At 39.7% G+C, this 17,684-nt stretch overlaps 1 protein-coding gene across 1 annotated transcript; it reads left to right on the plus strand.

Annotated features, from left to right (window-relative positions):
- Nucleotides 1-72: 72 nt before the first annotated feature.
- pard6ga (par-6 family cell polarity regulator gamma a) lies at nt 73-17,656 on the plus strand. The gene is made up of 3 exons (XM_051721006.1): nt 73-429; nt 1,219-1,441; nt 16,463-17,656. The coding sequence occupies exons 1-3, from the start codon at nt 364-366 to the stop codon at nt 17,428-17,430; spliced, it is 1,257 nt and encodes a 418-aa protein (XP_051576966.1). The 5' UTR covers nt 73-363; the 3' UTR covers nt 17,431-17,656.
- The last annotated feature ends 28 nt before the right edge of the window (nt 17,657-17,684 follow it).

Raw genomic sequence — 17,684 nt, forward strand, 5'->3', positions numbered from 1 at the left:
TTGATGAAATATATAATTTCAAATAGAGATTGAATATTTACAGATTTCATAACGTTTTCCCTCTTTGATAATGTTGTCTTAACTACTTTTATAGGCAACTGTTAAGCGCAATAACAGACCTGTATCTTGATTGAATTTTCATCTTTCGGCAGTCTGCTTCTACAGACAATAACGACGATTAGAAAGAGACATCCATCAAAAAAAAAAAAAAAAAAAAACAAATTAGGAAATTATGCCGCTGTTTCCGGTATTTCATCTGTCCTGCTTTTCCCCTTGTTCAGTGATGCGTAACGCTATTCGGTCATGCAGAGCTAAACAAAACTCGGATGGAAGTGGGTAGTAGCTTGCTGTTCATCGGAGAACATGAACCGTTCGCTTAGAAAGTCCCAGTCTCTGCGCTGCTATTCCATCCTCGAGGTGAAAAGCAAGGTACGTTTACATGCACTTTCCATATTTTTTGATTATTGTGCTTTGTGATTTACCATCATTTATCTGTATCTGTCAGTTCACGAGTGATTATAACCATGTAATGTCTTCGTTTATGGCGGTATGCATATCTTCTATGACACTTAATCAAGTCTGTTTTTAATTATTACTCATTAATTATTATTATTATTTTTTTTAATAGAAGTCTTAAGAAATCTTGGTAACACTTTACAACGAGGTTCCATTCTTTAAAGCATGAACTAACAACAATATTTTTTTTACAGCATTTATTAATCTTTGTTAATGTTAATAAAAGAAACAGTTGTTCATTGTTAGTTCATAGTGAATTAACTAATGTTAACATCAACTTTTAATTTTTAAATGTATTAGGCCCACCATTTGTTGAAATGAACAGAAAGTGTTACTGAAATCATACATCTCAGTTGGGATCTCGGCAGTTTGATTTCAATATTATAAAGAGTAGGGTAAAGCTTAAGGGAAATACCTTTTGTAAAAAAAGACCTACTCAACCAAATCCTACACAATGTCCAGAAATGGCTCACTTCCAAAATATGTCCATTGTTTCAGCTGAATAAAGAAAGTCCCAACAAGCATTCAAAGATTATGAGGCTTAGTGATACAAACCTTGGTGTAAAAATGAATTTTGACAGATCATGACCCGTAACGGTCCTATATAAATTGACCATTGTGAATAGGAAATTATACAGTATGTGTTCAATAGTGCAAATTATTTATATTATTCATACAATTTCTCTCATGCTTTCTCTACAGTACAGTGCAGAGTTCAGGAGGTTTTCCCTTGATCGTTGTGAGCCTGGGAAGTATACAGATTTCCACCGGCTCATTGTGCATTTACATCACTTATGGCGAATGGATGTCTTTATTGGCTATGCAGATGTCCATGGAGAGCTGTTGCCCATCAATAATGATGACAACTTTTGCAAAGCTGTGACCTCCACACAATCTTTACTGCGCATCTTCATTCAGCTTCAAGGTACAGAAAGGGTAGAGAAGGAAAAGCATATCTCTACACTGTTTTTAATATCTTCCTTTCTACACTCTTAGAAAAAACAGTAGCCTGCAGTTTAAGGTAAAACGGCCCTCACTGGGCTGGTACCATTTAACTCATTTTGGGTACATAATTGTACTGTGAGGACCTATTGTGTACCTTTTTAAAGATACATTTGTTTGTTTTGTTTCTCTGGGAACAAAAAATAAATAAAAATACATTCTTGTCTCCTTAAGGGTACAAAGATGTACCAAAAAAAGGGTACCACCCCAGTGATGGCCTTGTACTGACAGTAAATTTTTTTTCTGAGAGTGTACCCCCCATTTTGATGTATGTAACACTCATTTTTCTAAAAACACAACATGGATTTACCCTGTGTGCATACTGACCGCAAGATTTCTTTTCTGGGAGTAGGTAAATTGTGAATTTTATTTAAATTTGTGACTGATACATGTTTTAGGGTATTAAACAGGGCATTCAGTTTTGTTTTTGAGTTCCTTGCCCAGAAAAGGAAGGAATTTATCTAGTTTGGAATCTCGTACTGCAGTATAATTGCTCTCTACTCCCATGTGGTGGGTTTGTTTGCCAGCTAGATTATCTTGTTGCTTTCCGTCCCAGTTCATGTGATCTTTACCAAAGTTTTTATATGTTCCTCAGTAAATAGTGTTTTACATGAAGAAAAGAGAAAAATCTGAGTTTAAACATTCTAAACTTTCAGTTGCTCAAAGTAATCCAATACATATTACTAATTACTTCCCTAAACTGTAATCAGATTACTGACTACTGATTACTTAAAAGTAATCACATTACTAATTTTACGTTACTTTCTAAAACGCTATACAGAAATCTTTGTTTTATTAGCTCATCAAATTCAAAATGTCTATATTTCCTCCTTGTACATTGTTGCACTCAGTCATACACTCACCACCATGTGTTTCTCCCTTACAATAACTCAGAATATTTACATAATTCCTGTTTTAAATGTATTTGACATGAATAATAGTATTGTTATTATAGAAATGTGTAAGTCTAGTAATGTACTTAAAAATAATTAACTTAATTGAAAGTCAGTGACTAATCTAATTACAAGAATTTGAAATGTAATGTTACTTTATTTTTATTTTAAAGTAATTAGATTACAGTAATTAATTTGTAATCAGATTACATACAACAATTACAAATGTGTTTCGAAAATTATTTGTTGTAATAATTTGTTCAAAAAATTACATGTACTGATATTATCATAATCATCTGGGTCTGTGAATTCATAATTACGGATGCACTGAACTGAAAGGTGAAAAAAAAAATTCACTGGGTGAATTTTTTTTAGGTGTCTTAGTGCCTTCCTGAGCCTATATACTAAAAAAAAAAAAAATTCTTGGCCACATTTTTTTTCTCTGAAATAATTTTTTTCTCTCAAATTTCTTTTCTTTTTTTTCTAATTTTTTATCTCCTCAGAGGCAACTCATGAGAATGGTCAAATTTGGAATGTCATACTACTACCATACTATTACTCTTTTTGTCATAGACAAATGTGGCAAAAGTAGTAAGAGTAGTATGGCTAGTATGCCATTCCGAACTTTCTTGCTAGCTAACAATTAGCATGTGGTACCAACCTCGGCCACCATGTGCCACTATCAGTAAGCTTGAAATCTTATGCTTAAAAGGTGATAGAATGTCTGTGGTACTTTATCTATCGATTTATAGATTTATAGTTATAGTAGTTATAGTTTAATACAATAACAAGAATTTTGCAAATCTAAATCGATACTTTTTTTTATTTTTATAGAAAGTTCTAATACATGAAATTGCACAATTAAATGAATATACCACAGGTTATGTTTCATATAGCATTTGTTGTCAAGTGTGACAACAGGAGATATTTCTTTTCTCCCCAATCTGGAATGCCCAGTGGGCTCTACATCCTTGGTGGCGTAGTGACTCGCCTCAATCCGGTGGCGGAGGACGAATCTCTGAATCTCAGAGCGCATTACCGCGGAGACGTGGCACGTGTGGAGGCTCACGCTATTCTCCATGGCATCCACGCACAACTCACCACGTGCCCCACTGAGAGCAAGAATCACACAGTATAGTGACCACGAGGAGGATAACTCAGCATGCCCTGGATTTGAACTTGCGACTCCAGGTGTGGTAGTCAGCGTATTTACTTGCTGAGGTATCCAGACCCCCAACAGGAATTATTTCTAAATGTTTGATGACCTTCACCACTGAGACTATTGATGCTGAAATATTTTGCACTTTGTTAAATTGTCAGGTAACTCGACACAGCGCTGATGCTTCGCTCCATGAGTTCACTAATTTGGGCCTTTAAAAACAGCACTTTACTCTGAAAACAACGAGAGGCATCACAACAGTCAAAGACATCCATCTAGCGCATGTTTACATAGGCCAACTATTTAAAAAAGTGCAATATCAATAGCAGCACTGATTTTCCCAGCTGTGGCATAGGGCAAACGGCGGTGGCCCAACCGCAAGAGAGGAGGCGGGGCCCCTCAACATAATCAAATTCATTCACTTTTTCCTTCAATATCATGTACAAGTGCTATTGCCCCTGCCATTTGCTAATCTATCTTCTGTCAAAACTATTTTTTCGGCTTTCTGTATATATATGAATGAATTTGATGGACTTTTACACACGGAAAAACTTTAATTACAATGTTTTACAACAAGTTAGTTTGATTCAATGCATCTTGTGAAGGAGTGAAATAAAGCACCTTACCTAGCATTTTCTCCTTCACAATGTCCGTTATGTCCATCTAACGTGCATGCTTGCTTTCAATGCTGAGAACTGCAAGTCCGGAGAGTCTTTCCTGGCTCATTGTGCTTCTCAAGCAGGTTTTTATTTATTTTAGTTTAGGAAAAGACCTCTCAGCACTTGCCACCATGACAGGGATAGTTAGAAAAAGCTTCAGAGCAGTAGCCTTCCTGTCTTCCTGTGACACTTGGAAGAATAGATGCAGGAGCAGCAGCTTGGTCAGATCTTTAATTGACCCCGTTTCAATTGCTTTTATTTCTGACCGCAGGGCACTTCGAAACGAAAGCAATTGTGATGGAAAATCGGAGCAAATGTCATCGTTGTAGGTCATTGCAAGTGTTTCAGCAAATGCATGCAACACATGTTGCATGCAGGAGTTCACTTGGATGTAAAAAGTGGAATCATCTGGCTATTGTATCCAAACCTTTGAAACAATGTTTCAGCTGAGAAACAGCTGTATCAATACAAGTGTAAAAAAACACCTTGTTTGAAATTTTTCTCAGGGTCTGTGAGACGCTGATCCTCGCTGAGTTCGTCAAAGTAGTGCTTTATAAATCATGCGCAGTTTTAAATGAAATGGCAGCTGATACCCCAAGATGCAGCAAGGCCTTGTGCGGTGCATTTGGTGTTTTCAAACTGATCCCTTAGCAGTGATAAGGTGTTGCAAGTATTTTCCAGTAAGGTTGCTGCTTGAAGAAGGTCCACATCTTTGTTCTGCAATATATGCTAAACTACATTGACAGACTCCAAAATTTTCTCCTGAATCACGGTCAACATTGCGAACTCAAACGTTTGCAGTGATTTGACAAGCCCAGACGCCTCTGTACATTCTTCTGCTTTTTGAGAATTGAAAGCGATTTTTGTCAGTGCCTGTAAGATGTCAGCATAATGTCAGCATGTCACGAAAACATAGTGCGTGGAGAGCATCGTGCCTGGAAGCCCATCATGTGGGACAAAGTCAGTAAACAATAAAAAAAGCTTATATTTAACAATATTAAACATATGTGAAATGGGACTTTTATTTTGGTACTAATTATCGCCTATTCTGTGATGCCTACCTATGTTTGCCAATCACAATTAATCTCTTTTGTCGTCATTGTTCTTATCCAATCACAATCCTTGATCATCTAGAATCTCCACAATTGCTTTGACAGTGAACCTAGTAGTAGCCTATATTAACAGATTCTTTACGAAATGAGTAAAAGAAAATATCTCAGTGAGGCCCAAAAACGGATTAATCAACACCAAAAAGAGCAATTCAATGCTAAACTACTGAAAATCTCATCTATATTTCTCCCAACTTAACGGAAGGCAACTGTGAGCACCAGTACTGGGGAAGTTAGCGGTACCAGCATGGACAGTGCTATTGCTAACTTGAGTACAGGTTTGCTAACTAACCTGATGCCAGACAGAGACCCCGAAGCTGAAAGCAGGTCTCACCGTCCGGCAGATGACAGTAGCACTGAAAATATTACAGAGGAGGTAACAGATACACATTACCCAACAGACAGAGTGAACTTCCCAGTTGATTTAACTGATCCCAGTGTGAAGAGGACCATACTTAACATGGGACCATGTAAACCAGAGGGACCATATCCCAGGGACAAAAATGGCAGAAGCTTTTCGAAGGAGTTTTATTTCAAATGTTCTAAGAAGGTTCCTCAGAAATGGCTGTGTTATTAACCAAATATGGACCATGCCTATTGTGAAACATGCTGTTTTCAAACAGGAGGTGGCCGTCCCACCATCCATCCTAGAATGTAGTTATTAATGATTGGCAGGGCCTTTCAGGCAAAATAAAGAAACAAATCTTCACGTACTCATCTAGCAGCTTGCGTAACGTATGATACATGGAAAAACAATCTAACAGTTGATGTTCTACTTGACAGCGAATGCCAGAATCAGGTTAATTTTTGGACTCAGGTGCTCACAAGAATCACTGATGTCACTCTGACATTAGCCTCATGTAATCTAGCATTCAGAGGACGTGATGAAAAACTGGGTGACCCAGGCAACGGGAACTTTTTTTTAGTAATTGAGCTGTTAGCCCGGTATGATCCGGTATTGCGAGAATGACTGGATTAAAAAAAAAAAGTCACGTCAATTATTTAAGTCCAGCAATTCAGAATGAATTGATTGCGTTGTTGTCTCAGAAGGTACATGACCAAATTGTGTCTGAGATAAAGGAGGCTGAATTTTATTCAATCATAATGGACACTAATCAGGATGTCAGTAAAACTGATCTACTCAGTCAAGTTTTTAGATACGTTACTGTTTGCAAAGATGAAAATGATAATCCAGTTGGCACTGATGCTTGTGAGTTTTCTCGGATTCAAGAATATAACCAATCAAACTGCAGAGGGTCTCCAAACAAAAATCCTTGAGTTGATACAAAGGGACTGTCACTTAAAATCTGCATGGGCCAAGGATATGACGGGGCCAGTGCCATGAGTGGGATATATTCTAGGGTGCAGAAACATATCCAAAACCTGGAGCCCAATGCTGTATACATACATAGTGCAGCGCATAATTTGAATTTGGTGTTGAATGATGCTTGTCAACATATAACAGCCATCAAAGAGTTCTATGACATGGTTCAGAGACTTTGTTTTCTTCAGCCAAAGCATCAAAAGGTGGGAAATGTTGGAAAATCAGCTTTCAAAGCCAACACTGAAAAGACTTTGTCCCACGTGATGGGTGTCCAGGCGCGATGCTCTCCACGCACTACGTTTTCGTTATGCTGACATCTTACGGGCACTGACCAAAATCGCTTACATTCCAAAAAAGCAGAAGAACGTACAGAGGCGTCTGGGCTTGTCAAATCACTGCAAATGTTCGAGTTCGCAATGTTGACTGTGATTCAGGAGAAAGTTTTGGAGTCCGTCAATGTAGTTTCACATATATTGCAGAACAAAGATGTGGACCTTCTTCAAGCAGCAACCTTACTGGAAAATATTTGCAACACCTTATCACTGCTAAGGGATCAGTTTGAGGACATCAAAAGCACCACACAAGGCCTTGCTGCATCCTGTGGTATCAGCTGTCATTTCGCCCAAAAACACCCATGACTTATAAAGCACTACTTTGATGAACTCAGTGAGGATCAGCATCTCATAGACCCCGAGAAAAATTTCAAAGTAGGTGTTTTTTATGCTTGCATTGATACAGCCGTTTCTCAGCTGAAATGTTATTTCAAAGGTTTGGATACAATAGCCAGACGATTCCACTTTTTACGTCCGAGTGAACTCCTGCATGCAACTGATGAGGTGTTGCATGCATTTGCTGAAACACTTGCACTGACCTACAACGATGACATTTCCTCCGATTTTCCATCACAATTGCTTTCGTTTTGAAGTGCCCTGCGGTCAGAAATAAAAGCAATTGAAACGGGGTCAATTAAAGATCTGACCGAGCTGCTGCTCCTGAAGGATGCATCTATTCTTCCAAGTGTCACAGATGTGGCTACTGCTCTGAAGCTTTTTCTAACTATCCCTGTCATGGTGGCAAGTGCTGAGAGGTCTATTTCTAAACTAAAACAAATAAAAACCTGCTTGAGAAGCACAATGAGCCAGGACAGACTCTCCAGACTTGCAATTCTCAGCATTGAAAGCAAGTGTGCACATCAGATGGATATTACAGACATTGTGAAGGAGTTTGTGCAAAAAAATGCTAGGAGAAAAGGTAAGATGCTTTATTTCACTCCTTCACGAGATGCGTTGAATCTACTAACTTGTTGTAAATCATTGTAATTAACCAGTTTTATCTGTGTGTAAAAGTCCATCAAATTCATACATATATATATATACAGAAAGCCGAAAAAATAGTTTTGACAGAAGATAGATTTGCAAATTGCAGGGGCAATAGCACTTCTACGCGATATTGAAGGAAAGGGTGAATGAATTTGATTATGGTGAGTGGCCCCGCCTCCTCTCTTGCGGTTAAATAATTGATGTGACAATTTTTTTATCCAGTAACTCTTGTAATACCGGATTATACCGGGCTAACATCTCAATTACTGACAAAAAGTTCCCATTATTTGGGCCACCCAGTTTTTCATTATGTCCTCTGAATGCTAGATTACATGAGGCTAATGTCAGTGACATCAGTGATTCTTGTGAGTACCTGAGTCCAAAAATTAACCTGACTCTTGTATTTGCTGTCAAGTAGAACATCAACTGTTAGGTTGTTTTTCCATGTATCATACGTTACGCAAGCTGCTAGATGAGCACATGAAGATTCATGTTTCTTTATTTTGCTCCTGCCAATCATTAATTCCTACAGTCCAGGATGGATGGTGGGACGGACACCTCCTGTCTGCAAAAATGTTAAGTATGGTCCTCTTCACATTGGGATCAGTTAAATCAACTGGGAAGTTCGATCTATCTGTTGCATAACGTGTATCTGTTACCTCTTCTGTAATATTTTCAGTGCTGCTGTCATCTGCCAGATGGTGAGACATGCTTTCAGCTTTGGAGTCTCTGTCTGGCATCGGTTAGTTAGTAAATCTGTACCCAAGTTAGCAATAGCACTGTCCATGCTGGTACTGCTAACTTTCCCAGTACTGGTGCTCGCATCTGCCATTGATTTGGAAGAAATATAGATGAGACTTTCAGTAGTTTGCATTGAATTGCTCTCTTCGGTGTTGATTTATCCATTTTTGGGCCCCACTGAGGTATTTTCTTTTACTCATTTTGTAAAGAATCTGTTAATATAGGCTACTGCTATGTTCAACTACTATGTTCACTGTCGAAACAAATGTGGAGATTCTAGATGATCAAGGATTGTGATTGGATAAGAAAAACAACGACAAAAGAGATTAATTGTGATTGGCAAACACAGGAAGACTTCGCAGAATAGGCGATAATTAGTGCCAAAATAAAAGTTCCATTTTACATCTGTTTAATATTGTTAAATATAAGCTTTTTTATTGTTCATGGGTGGGCCCCCCACCATTTTTTCACATCAATCTACACTCCATACTCCATAATGACATAGCAAAAACCATATTTTTGATAACTTAGCAAATTTATTAAAAAGAAAAAACCGAGTCGTAGCGTGGTGCCATGTGAGGGGCGGATGTGTGAACGGTGAGCTCTGCGCACTTTGCTAGTTTTGAATTCTTTCTGTGTCATAAACCGGTGAGATTCGATGCACTCTGTTGCATAATTGTACTATGAAGACAATATGTCAAAGATTTCATAATCCTCGGGCTCTGGAGACATTAAAAGACTTTTACGTGCTCAAGTTGATACCCCTGACAGGGCTGCAGACCAGGGACTCAATTTGGATGGTGCGGCGTGAGAGATTCAATGTCAGCTGTCCAGCATGTCTGTAATGCTGGCGAAGGTCGTGGCGGACTTAGAGGATCTTGTTGTAATATGTCGATCGATTATGGCCATGGAGGCGAAATTCTCTGAGTTGGTTACAAGAATCGGGGATGTCGAGAAACGGATCAATTATCTGGAGTCATCGGAGGGGGAATTAGCGGCTAATCCACTTGCGACCAAGGCAGATTTGCAGTGCATTTGGGAAAAGATGGAAGACCTTGAGAATTGTAATTGGCAAAACAATCTCCGAATTGTTGGAATTCCTGAGAACGAAGAAGGTCGAGATATGGTGAAATTCCTAGACGAGCTCTTCCTGAATCTGCTTGACATAACAGGCCATAAGCTGGAAATCGAGTGAGCTCACAGAGTCCCGGCTCGGAGATCCGTGGAGGGAGACAGGCCCCGATCAATTCTGGCCAAATTTCTGAGATCATCCGATAAAGATCTTGTGTTACACGAGATGAGGAGTAAAGGAAGGCTTTCTTGGAAGAACCACAACATTTTCTTGTTCCCATACTTTGCAAATCGACAAGAGAGAAACGTGATCGATTCAAGGAATGCAAGAAACTCTTACATCAACGGAAGATTGCTCTTGCACTGATGTTCCCGGCAAAACTGAGAATAGATACTAAGGATGGCCGTAAAACATTTACATGCCCACAGCAAGCATTGTCCTTCATAAAGTCATTGGAGTGAGTAAGCCATCTGGTGATTTTCATGTTGCTCCCAAGTGAGCTTGACTCACTAAATATTCACTTAACCATCCGAGGAAACTGGGCACCTTCTTTGTTTCTTTTTGTGCTGGTTCAACCTAGAGGCTGGAGTTTGTTTTGTGGAATAACAATCCTTCGGGACTTTTGTTGTGGATGAATCTGCTCATTCTTTGTGCTTATGCCTCCCATTGGACGTAGCACGTTTTGTGGAATACTTTTTTGCAGGACATTGGAAGGATTAGGTCATCTGCTGCACTTACGAAACAGCCGGCTCACTGAACATTTGTTTGACTGCCCGAGAAAACTGAACATTTATTTACTTATTTATTTTTATTATTATTATTATTATTATTATTATTATTTTTGTGTGTGTGTGTGTGTTGGTTCCACTAGAGACTGGAGCTTGTTTTGGGGAGGAACACACCTTCGGGCAGTATGTGGATGAATCTAAACGTTCTTTGTGTTATTCTGCCTATTGGATGGAGTTTGTTTTATAGATTTTATTCTGTTATGTAATTCTGTCTTACAAAATTGTATAGAAGCACCGGACTTGAGCAATCCGACAGCAAAGTTGTCGCGGGGACTCTTGTAGGCGTACATGAACTGTTTGAGTTTAGAGGGATGGACACCGGTTGGTGCTGTCATGCGCGGGGTTAATGCGCACGTTTTTCTTTTTTCTCTTTGTTTGGTTCGGGGGTAAGTTCAGGGTTTGATTGTTGCACTAACGTTTGAATGTGGTCATTATAATCTATTTTTTTGAATATGTCAAAATATCAAATGTTAATATGAGTGGATTTTCTCTCTCCACGTGGAATGTGAATGAGTTGGGGCACCCAATAAAAAGGAACTTTATTTCTCTTCTTAAATGTAAGAAATATGATATAGTGTTTCTTCAAGAAACACATCTTTCCCTGGAGGAAGCTGAAAAAGTTGGGAAGATATGGGGTGGACATGTTTTCTTTTGTGCTGGCTCAAGTAAGAGCAGGGGAGTCATTACATTGATAAGTAAGCATCTACAATTCAAATGTCTCAAACAGATTAAAGATAAATTAGGAAGAGTCATTATTGTTTTAGCATAAATTCTAATATTGGCTAATATTTATGCACCTAACATGATGATCAGGGCTTTTTTATAGATCTTGAAGGGATGTTGCAAGCCGCTGGCACCCCTCATAATATAATATTGGGAGGAGACTTTAATCTTTTGATGGACTCAGTCCTTGATCATAGTGAAGCAAAAGTATGCAAGCCACTTAGAGCATCATTGACACTTCAAAGGATGTGTACAAATCTCGGTCTTACAGATATTTGGAGACTTTTGAACCCATCTGGTAGGAACTATAAATTTTTTTCATCAGTCCATAAGATTTATTCTAGAATAGATTTTTTATATCTAAGTCCCTCATTTCATCTGTTGTGGATTGCTCAATTGGAAACATCTTAGTCTCAGATCACGCCCTGGTGAGTTTAGAGGTGTTGCCACATACAGAGAAAAAGAAATCATATAGTTGGTGCTTTAATGTATCCCTTTTGCAAAATCCTGAATTTCAACAAAAATGTTAAAGGCTGAAATCAATGTGTATATGGAGACCAATTGGTCCTCAGTATCCTCTGTGGGCATGGCTTGGGAGGCACTTAAGGCGGTTCTTAGGGGTTGAATCATACAGTATGCCTCATTCACCAAAAAATCCAAAGCACAAGAACTTGTGGAGTTGGAAGGGAATATTAAAAGCGCCGAGGCAGAGCTGAAGTGCCAAATGTCGTCTGATGGCCTCAGAGAATTGACCCGATTGAAATGCAGATATAAAACTATTTTGTCACGGAAGATGGAGTTTTGGCTATTCAGGGAAAGATAGTCATACTTTGAGTCGGGGGACAAAGCAGGGAAGCTTTTGGCTAGATATATAAAGCAGAGAGATTCTTTTTCTACCATTCCCTCAGTGAAATCTGCTGGTGGTGAAATATTTACCTCAGCCAATGATATTAATAATGCTTTTAAAGAATTCTATCTTGATCTTTATAGTTCCACATCTTCATCTATCTGAAGATATTAGAAACTTTGTGGAACCATTAGAACTCCCTAAGCTGACGACTGAGCAAAACAATTTTCTTGATTCTGAGATAACCTTGGAGGAGCTTGACGAGGTAATTAAGGCCTTGCCTACAGGCAAGGCTCTGGGGCCAGATGGTTTTGCCGCTGAGGTTTTTAGATCTTATGCTACAGACTGGCTCCACTTTTGTTAGAAGTTTATACGGAATCATTAAAGAATGGAAAGCTTCCGCCAACCATGACAAAAGCCTGGATCTGTCTGATTCTTAAAAAGGACAAAGATCCAAGCGAGTGTAAGAGTTATCGTCCAGTTTCTCTGATCCAGCTAGACATAAAAATATTGTCAAAAATTCTGGCTAAACTTATGTAACTTAAAGTTATGACATCTCTTATACATACTGATCAGGTGGGGTTTATTCGGGCCGCAGCTCTTCTGATAACATTAGGCATTTCATCAATATCATGATTAGACTCCAGTCGCGGCCATCTCACTTGACACCAAAAAGGCATTTGATATGGTAGAAAGGGATTATCTTTTTAAGATTTTGGAAATATACGGGTTCGGGAATACTTTTATTGGATGGATTAAGTTACTTTATAGACACCCGGTAGCGGTGGTACAAACAAATTGATTATTTTCAGATTATTTTACTCTGGATAGGGGCACCCGGCAGGGTTGCCCTCTTTCCCCATTATTGTTCTGTCTTGCCCTGGAACCATTAGCAGCCGCGATAAGAAAAGATGATGATTTTCCAGGGGTGATGGTGGGAGGTGTTGCACATAAGCTTCTGCTTTACACAGATTATATTTTATTATTCGTCTCTGACCCTACTAGATCTGTGCCTTGCCTCCACAGAATTATTAATTCCTTTTCTAAGTTCTCAGGATACAGAGTTAATTGGTCTAAATCCGAAGCTTTGGCTCTGACAGTGTACTGCTCGATAACAGCTTTTCAGCCAGGCGCCTTCCAGTGGCCCAAACAGGGCATTAAGTATTTGGGTATTTTATTCCCAGCAAATTTGTGTGATTTAGATTTTCGAGCGATGTGGGCAGGTGGGCTTCATTACATTTATCGATGATTGGGAAGGTTAATGTTATTAAAATGAATTATATAACAAAATTCAACTACCTGCTACAGTCACTCCCTATAGATGTCCCCCTCTCTTATTTCAAGCAATTTAATAGCATAGCGAAGTCGTTCATTTGGGATGGGAAACGTCCCAGATTACATTTCAGTAAGCTGCATAGGCCGATTGATAATGGTGGGCTAGGCCTACCCAAGATTTTGTTTTATTATTATGAGTTTGGTTTCAGACATTTGGCTCATTGGTCACTTCCACCTGAGAGAGCCCCTCCCTGGTTTTGTATTGAACAGGAAGTTCTTGCCCCTATTTCGCCATTGCAAAGCCTTTCTATCAAACTAACCGGAGAAGTTAAATTACACCGTTATCTCGCAGTTACACTTGGTATGGACAAAAGTGTCCAAAGTGTTTAATTCTGACATTTATTTAAATGTTGCCTCGAGCTTATGGCTTAACCCCCAATTATGTATTAATAAGTCCTCTTTCTGCTGGCCAGAGTGGATTGTGAGGGAGGTTAATACACTTGATGACATATATGAGAGTGGAGTGTTGAGATCCTTTGAAAATCTGGTTCAACATGTTGGGATTCCCAGATCTCAGTTCTTTAGATATTTACAGCTGCGACACCTGCTCTGTACTATTTTTGGGAGTAGCATACACCCCCTAAAGCGGCAGATACTCTGGGAGTGGTGATTACTGCTTTTGAAAAAGGTCATGAGGCATCAGTGTATTACTCCCTGCTAATTCAGAGTCTGGGGGATGGAGCTTCAACTTCTCAAGAGATAATGGGAGAAAGATTTCAATTTAGTATTGGAGGAGGGAGAGTGGGCTAGAATTCTAAAAAACATCAAGTCTGCATCTAGAGATGCAAGGGTGTGCCTTATGCAATTCAAGATTTTACATCGATTTTATTGGACCCCCTGTTGATTGTATTGGCTTGGTCTTAAAGACACACCCACCTGCTGGCGATGCCGATCAGAGGATGGAGACATAACTCATGTCTTTTGGGGGTGTGTTAAGATCCAGGTGTTTTGGTTGAAGGTTCAGAGTCATGTGTGTGATGTATTGGGCACTCTGCTTTCATTTTGCCCCAGACCCCGTATTTTGGGAGATGGGGCAGTCATTGACGTTGAGAATAGACACAAAGAGCTGGGTCCTAACTAGCGTCATGATCGCCAGACAGATTCTTTTAAGGGGTTGGAGGTCGGCTGGAGCGCCCTCATTTCAGGAGTGGTGCTTGGAAATGGGGAGGATGGCAGCCTTTAAAGAAGGGTCTTTTAGAAGACTAGGAAATTGTAATTGTTAATGGAGAAATAGGGCGGATACCTGATGTTGCTGGGTGTGTAATCATTATTAATATTATTATTATTATTTTGATTTTTTTTATTTTTTAATATTTATGTGTGTGTATATACTCATATGTGACCACAGGGATGTTTGTCGAGGGTCAGGGCGGGGTTGGGGACTGGGAGGGGGAGGGGTGGTTGTGGGGTTTAAATGTTGATTCCATCTATATATGTTTTGTTTTGCTCTTGTATATATGTTTTGTAGGAATAATAAAAAAAAAATTATTACAGAAAAAAAGAAAAAACTGACATATTACATTGACATAAGTATTCAGACCCTTTGCTATGACATTTGAAATTTAGCTCAGGCATCCCATTTCTCTGGATCATCTTTGAGATGTTTCTACACTTTGATTGGAGGCCACTGGTGGCAAATTCAATTAATTGGACATGATTTTGTAAGGCACACACCTGTCTATATAAGGTCTCACAGCTGAAAATGCCTGAAAAGGAACTGCCTGCAGAGCTCAGAGACAGGATTGTGTCAAGGCACAGATCTAGGGAAGGCTACAAAACTTTTTTGGCTGCATTGAAGGTTCCCAAGAGCACAGTGGACTCTATAATTCTTAAACTGAAGAAGTTTGGAACAACCAGGAGTCTTCTTAGAGCTGGCCGCCCAGCCAAACTGAGCAATTGGTGGAGAAGGGCCTTGGTAAGAGAGGTGACCAAGAACCCGACTGTCACTCTGCTTGACCTCCAGAGATCATGTGTGGAGATGGGAGAAATTGCAGAAAGACAACTATCACTGCAACACTCCACAGATCTGGGCTTTATGGCAGAGTGGCCAAACAGAAGCCTCTCCTCAGTGCAAAACACATAAAAAGCACCTAAAGTACTCTCAGATTGTGATGAAATGAAGAGGAACTGTTTGGCCTCAATTCCAAGCGTCATGTCTGGAGGAAACCAGGGACCGCTCATCACCTGCACAATACTATCCCAGTGGTGAAGCATGGTGGTGGTAGCATCATGCTGTGGGGGTGTTTTTCATCGGCAGGGACTGGGGGACTGGTTGGGGCTAAAGGAAAGCTGAACGCAGCAAAATACAGAGATATCCTTAATGAAAACCTGGTCCAAAGCGCTCAGGACCTCAGACTGGGCCTAAGGTCCACCTTCCAACAGGACAATGACTCTAAGCACACAGCCAAGATAATGCAAGAGTGGCTGAGGGACAACTCTGTGAATGTCCTTGAGTGGTCCAGCCAGAGCCCAGACTTGAACCCAATCAAACATCTCTGGAGAGACTGAAAATGGCTGTCCACTGACCGATTTTTAATGAATTTGAAAGTTATCAAAAATCTGCTATTTGCTTTGTCATTATGGGGTATGGAGTGTAGATTGATGTGAAAAAAATAAATAATTTAAAGCATTTTAGCATAAGGTTGCAACATAACAAAATGTAAACCAAAAATGAAGGGGTCTGAATACTTTCTGAATGCACTGTATGTAACCTGTGGTATATTCATTTAAGTGTAAGATTACATAATATTATAACTATTAATCTATAAACTAATTTTTTTGGAGAAAATTTGGTTTTGCCCGAGAACAAAAAAATGGTAGGACAAAGGCTCAGGAAGGCTCTTAGACACCCAAAAAATAATAATAATTCACCTAGTGAATTTTTTTTTTTTCACCTTTGCGGTTTAGGGCTTCCGTACATAATTTCAGAAATGCAAAAATGCTTTGCTCAACTTGCTTCATGCACTGTTTTACAGAGGAAGCTGACCAAGGTAACATAAGTGGTGATGGCATTACAAAGCGAAAGAAATCTGTGGCAGCATCGCGTGGCGACATTAGCCACAGAAAGTCCCACTTTCAGATCAGCATGCCACAGAACTTTCGTCCAGTTTCTTCAATCATTGATGTGGACATCTTACCAGAATGCCACCGAAGAGTGCGTCTGTATCGCCAGGGCTCAGACAGACCTCTGGGGTTTTACATCCGTGATGGTACTACTGTTAGGGTTACTCCTTACGGTTTGGAAAAAGTTCCAGGCATCTTTATCTCACGCATAGTACCCGGTGGACTGGCAGAGAGCACTGGACTTCTGGCCATCAATGATCAGGTCTTGGAAGTCAATGGTATTGACGTTATGGGGAAGTCTCTGGACCAGGTGACTGATATGATGATTGCCAACAGCCTCAACCTTATCATCACAGTGAAACCTGCAAACCAGCATAACAACATAAGGCGCAAAAGCTACATTTCCACAAACTCAGGACACTGTTTTGATAGCATGGACTCTGTAAGCTACCCAGGGCTACCTTTGATAATGAAAGCTTGTGGCTTGACAGGTAACGGGTCGGTGAGTGAAGAAGAAGCAGATGTGGTTGTTGAGAGCCCCATCAAACACCTGTCCCGGCACTCCAGTGCTTCAGGGGCCTCTTATCCACATGTTTATCCATCTTACAGGCCCCAAGTTTCTGCCAGACGGCCCAACTCTCTCATTTCTGCAGCTTTTCATCACTCTCAGCCTTGCCTCAACTATACAGCTCACACTGACCACAGCCTCCCAGTTCACAGAAATCTGCCCTCCCAGCAGCATTTTGACTATAATCCGGCCATCAGACAAGGAAGCTGCAGTACACGTGACATTCTAAGCACATGGCACGTAGATCTGAGACATAATTTACTGTTGCCCCAGGGGGCAATGGAGGAAGATGGAATTGTTGTGATTTTATAAAGGATAACCCTGCTGAAACTACACCACCCTTAACTCTTCCCTGCACTTTATATTTTAAATGACCCTGAATTCTTGATGTTGGCAAGATCTTTTGTGCATCTTGGATTTTGCATCAAAACTTATTTACATACACTACTTGTATGCCAGGTCTTTACTAATATGTTTAAAAGGGATAGTTCACAGAAAAATTTAAATTCTCTCATCATTTACTCACCCTCATGCAATCTTAGATGTGTATGACTTTGTTTCTTCTG

The sequence above is a fragment of the Myxocyprinus asiaticus genome, chromosome 16 (assembly GCF_019703515.2).
Source record: "Myxocyprinus asiaticus isolate MX2 ecotype Aquarium Trade chromosome 16, UBuf_Myxa_2, whole genome shotgun sequence".
NCBI classification, from domain to species: domain Eukaryota; kingdom Metazoa; phylum Chordata; class Actinopteri; order Cypriniformes; family Catostomidae; genus Myxocyprinus; species Myxocyprinus asiaticus.

Excerpts from the sequence above, each read along its gene's own strand:
- pard6ga (XM_051721006.1), top strand. The coding sequence starts at position 364 with ATGAACCGTTCGCTTAGAAAGTCCCAGTCTCTGCGCTGCTATTCCATC. Across the intron at positions 430-1,218 it reads TCCTCGAGGTGAAAAGCAAG|TACAGTGCAGAGTTCAGGAG; the intron begins GTACGTTTACAT and ends CTTTCTCTACAG. Across the intron at positions 1,442-16,462 it reads CATCTTCATTCAGCTTCAAG|AGGAAGCTGACCAAGGTAAC; the intron begins GTACAGAAAGGG and ends ACTGTTTTACAG.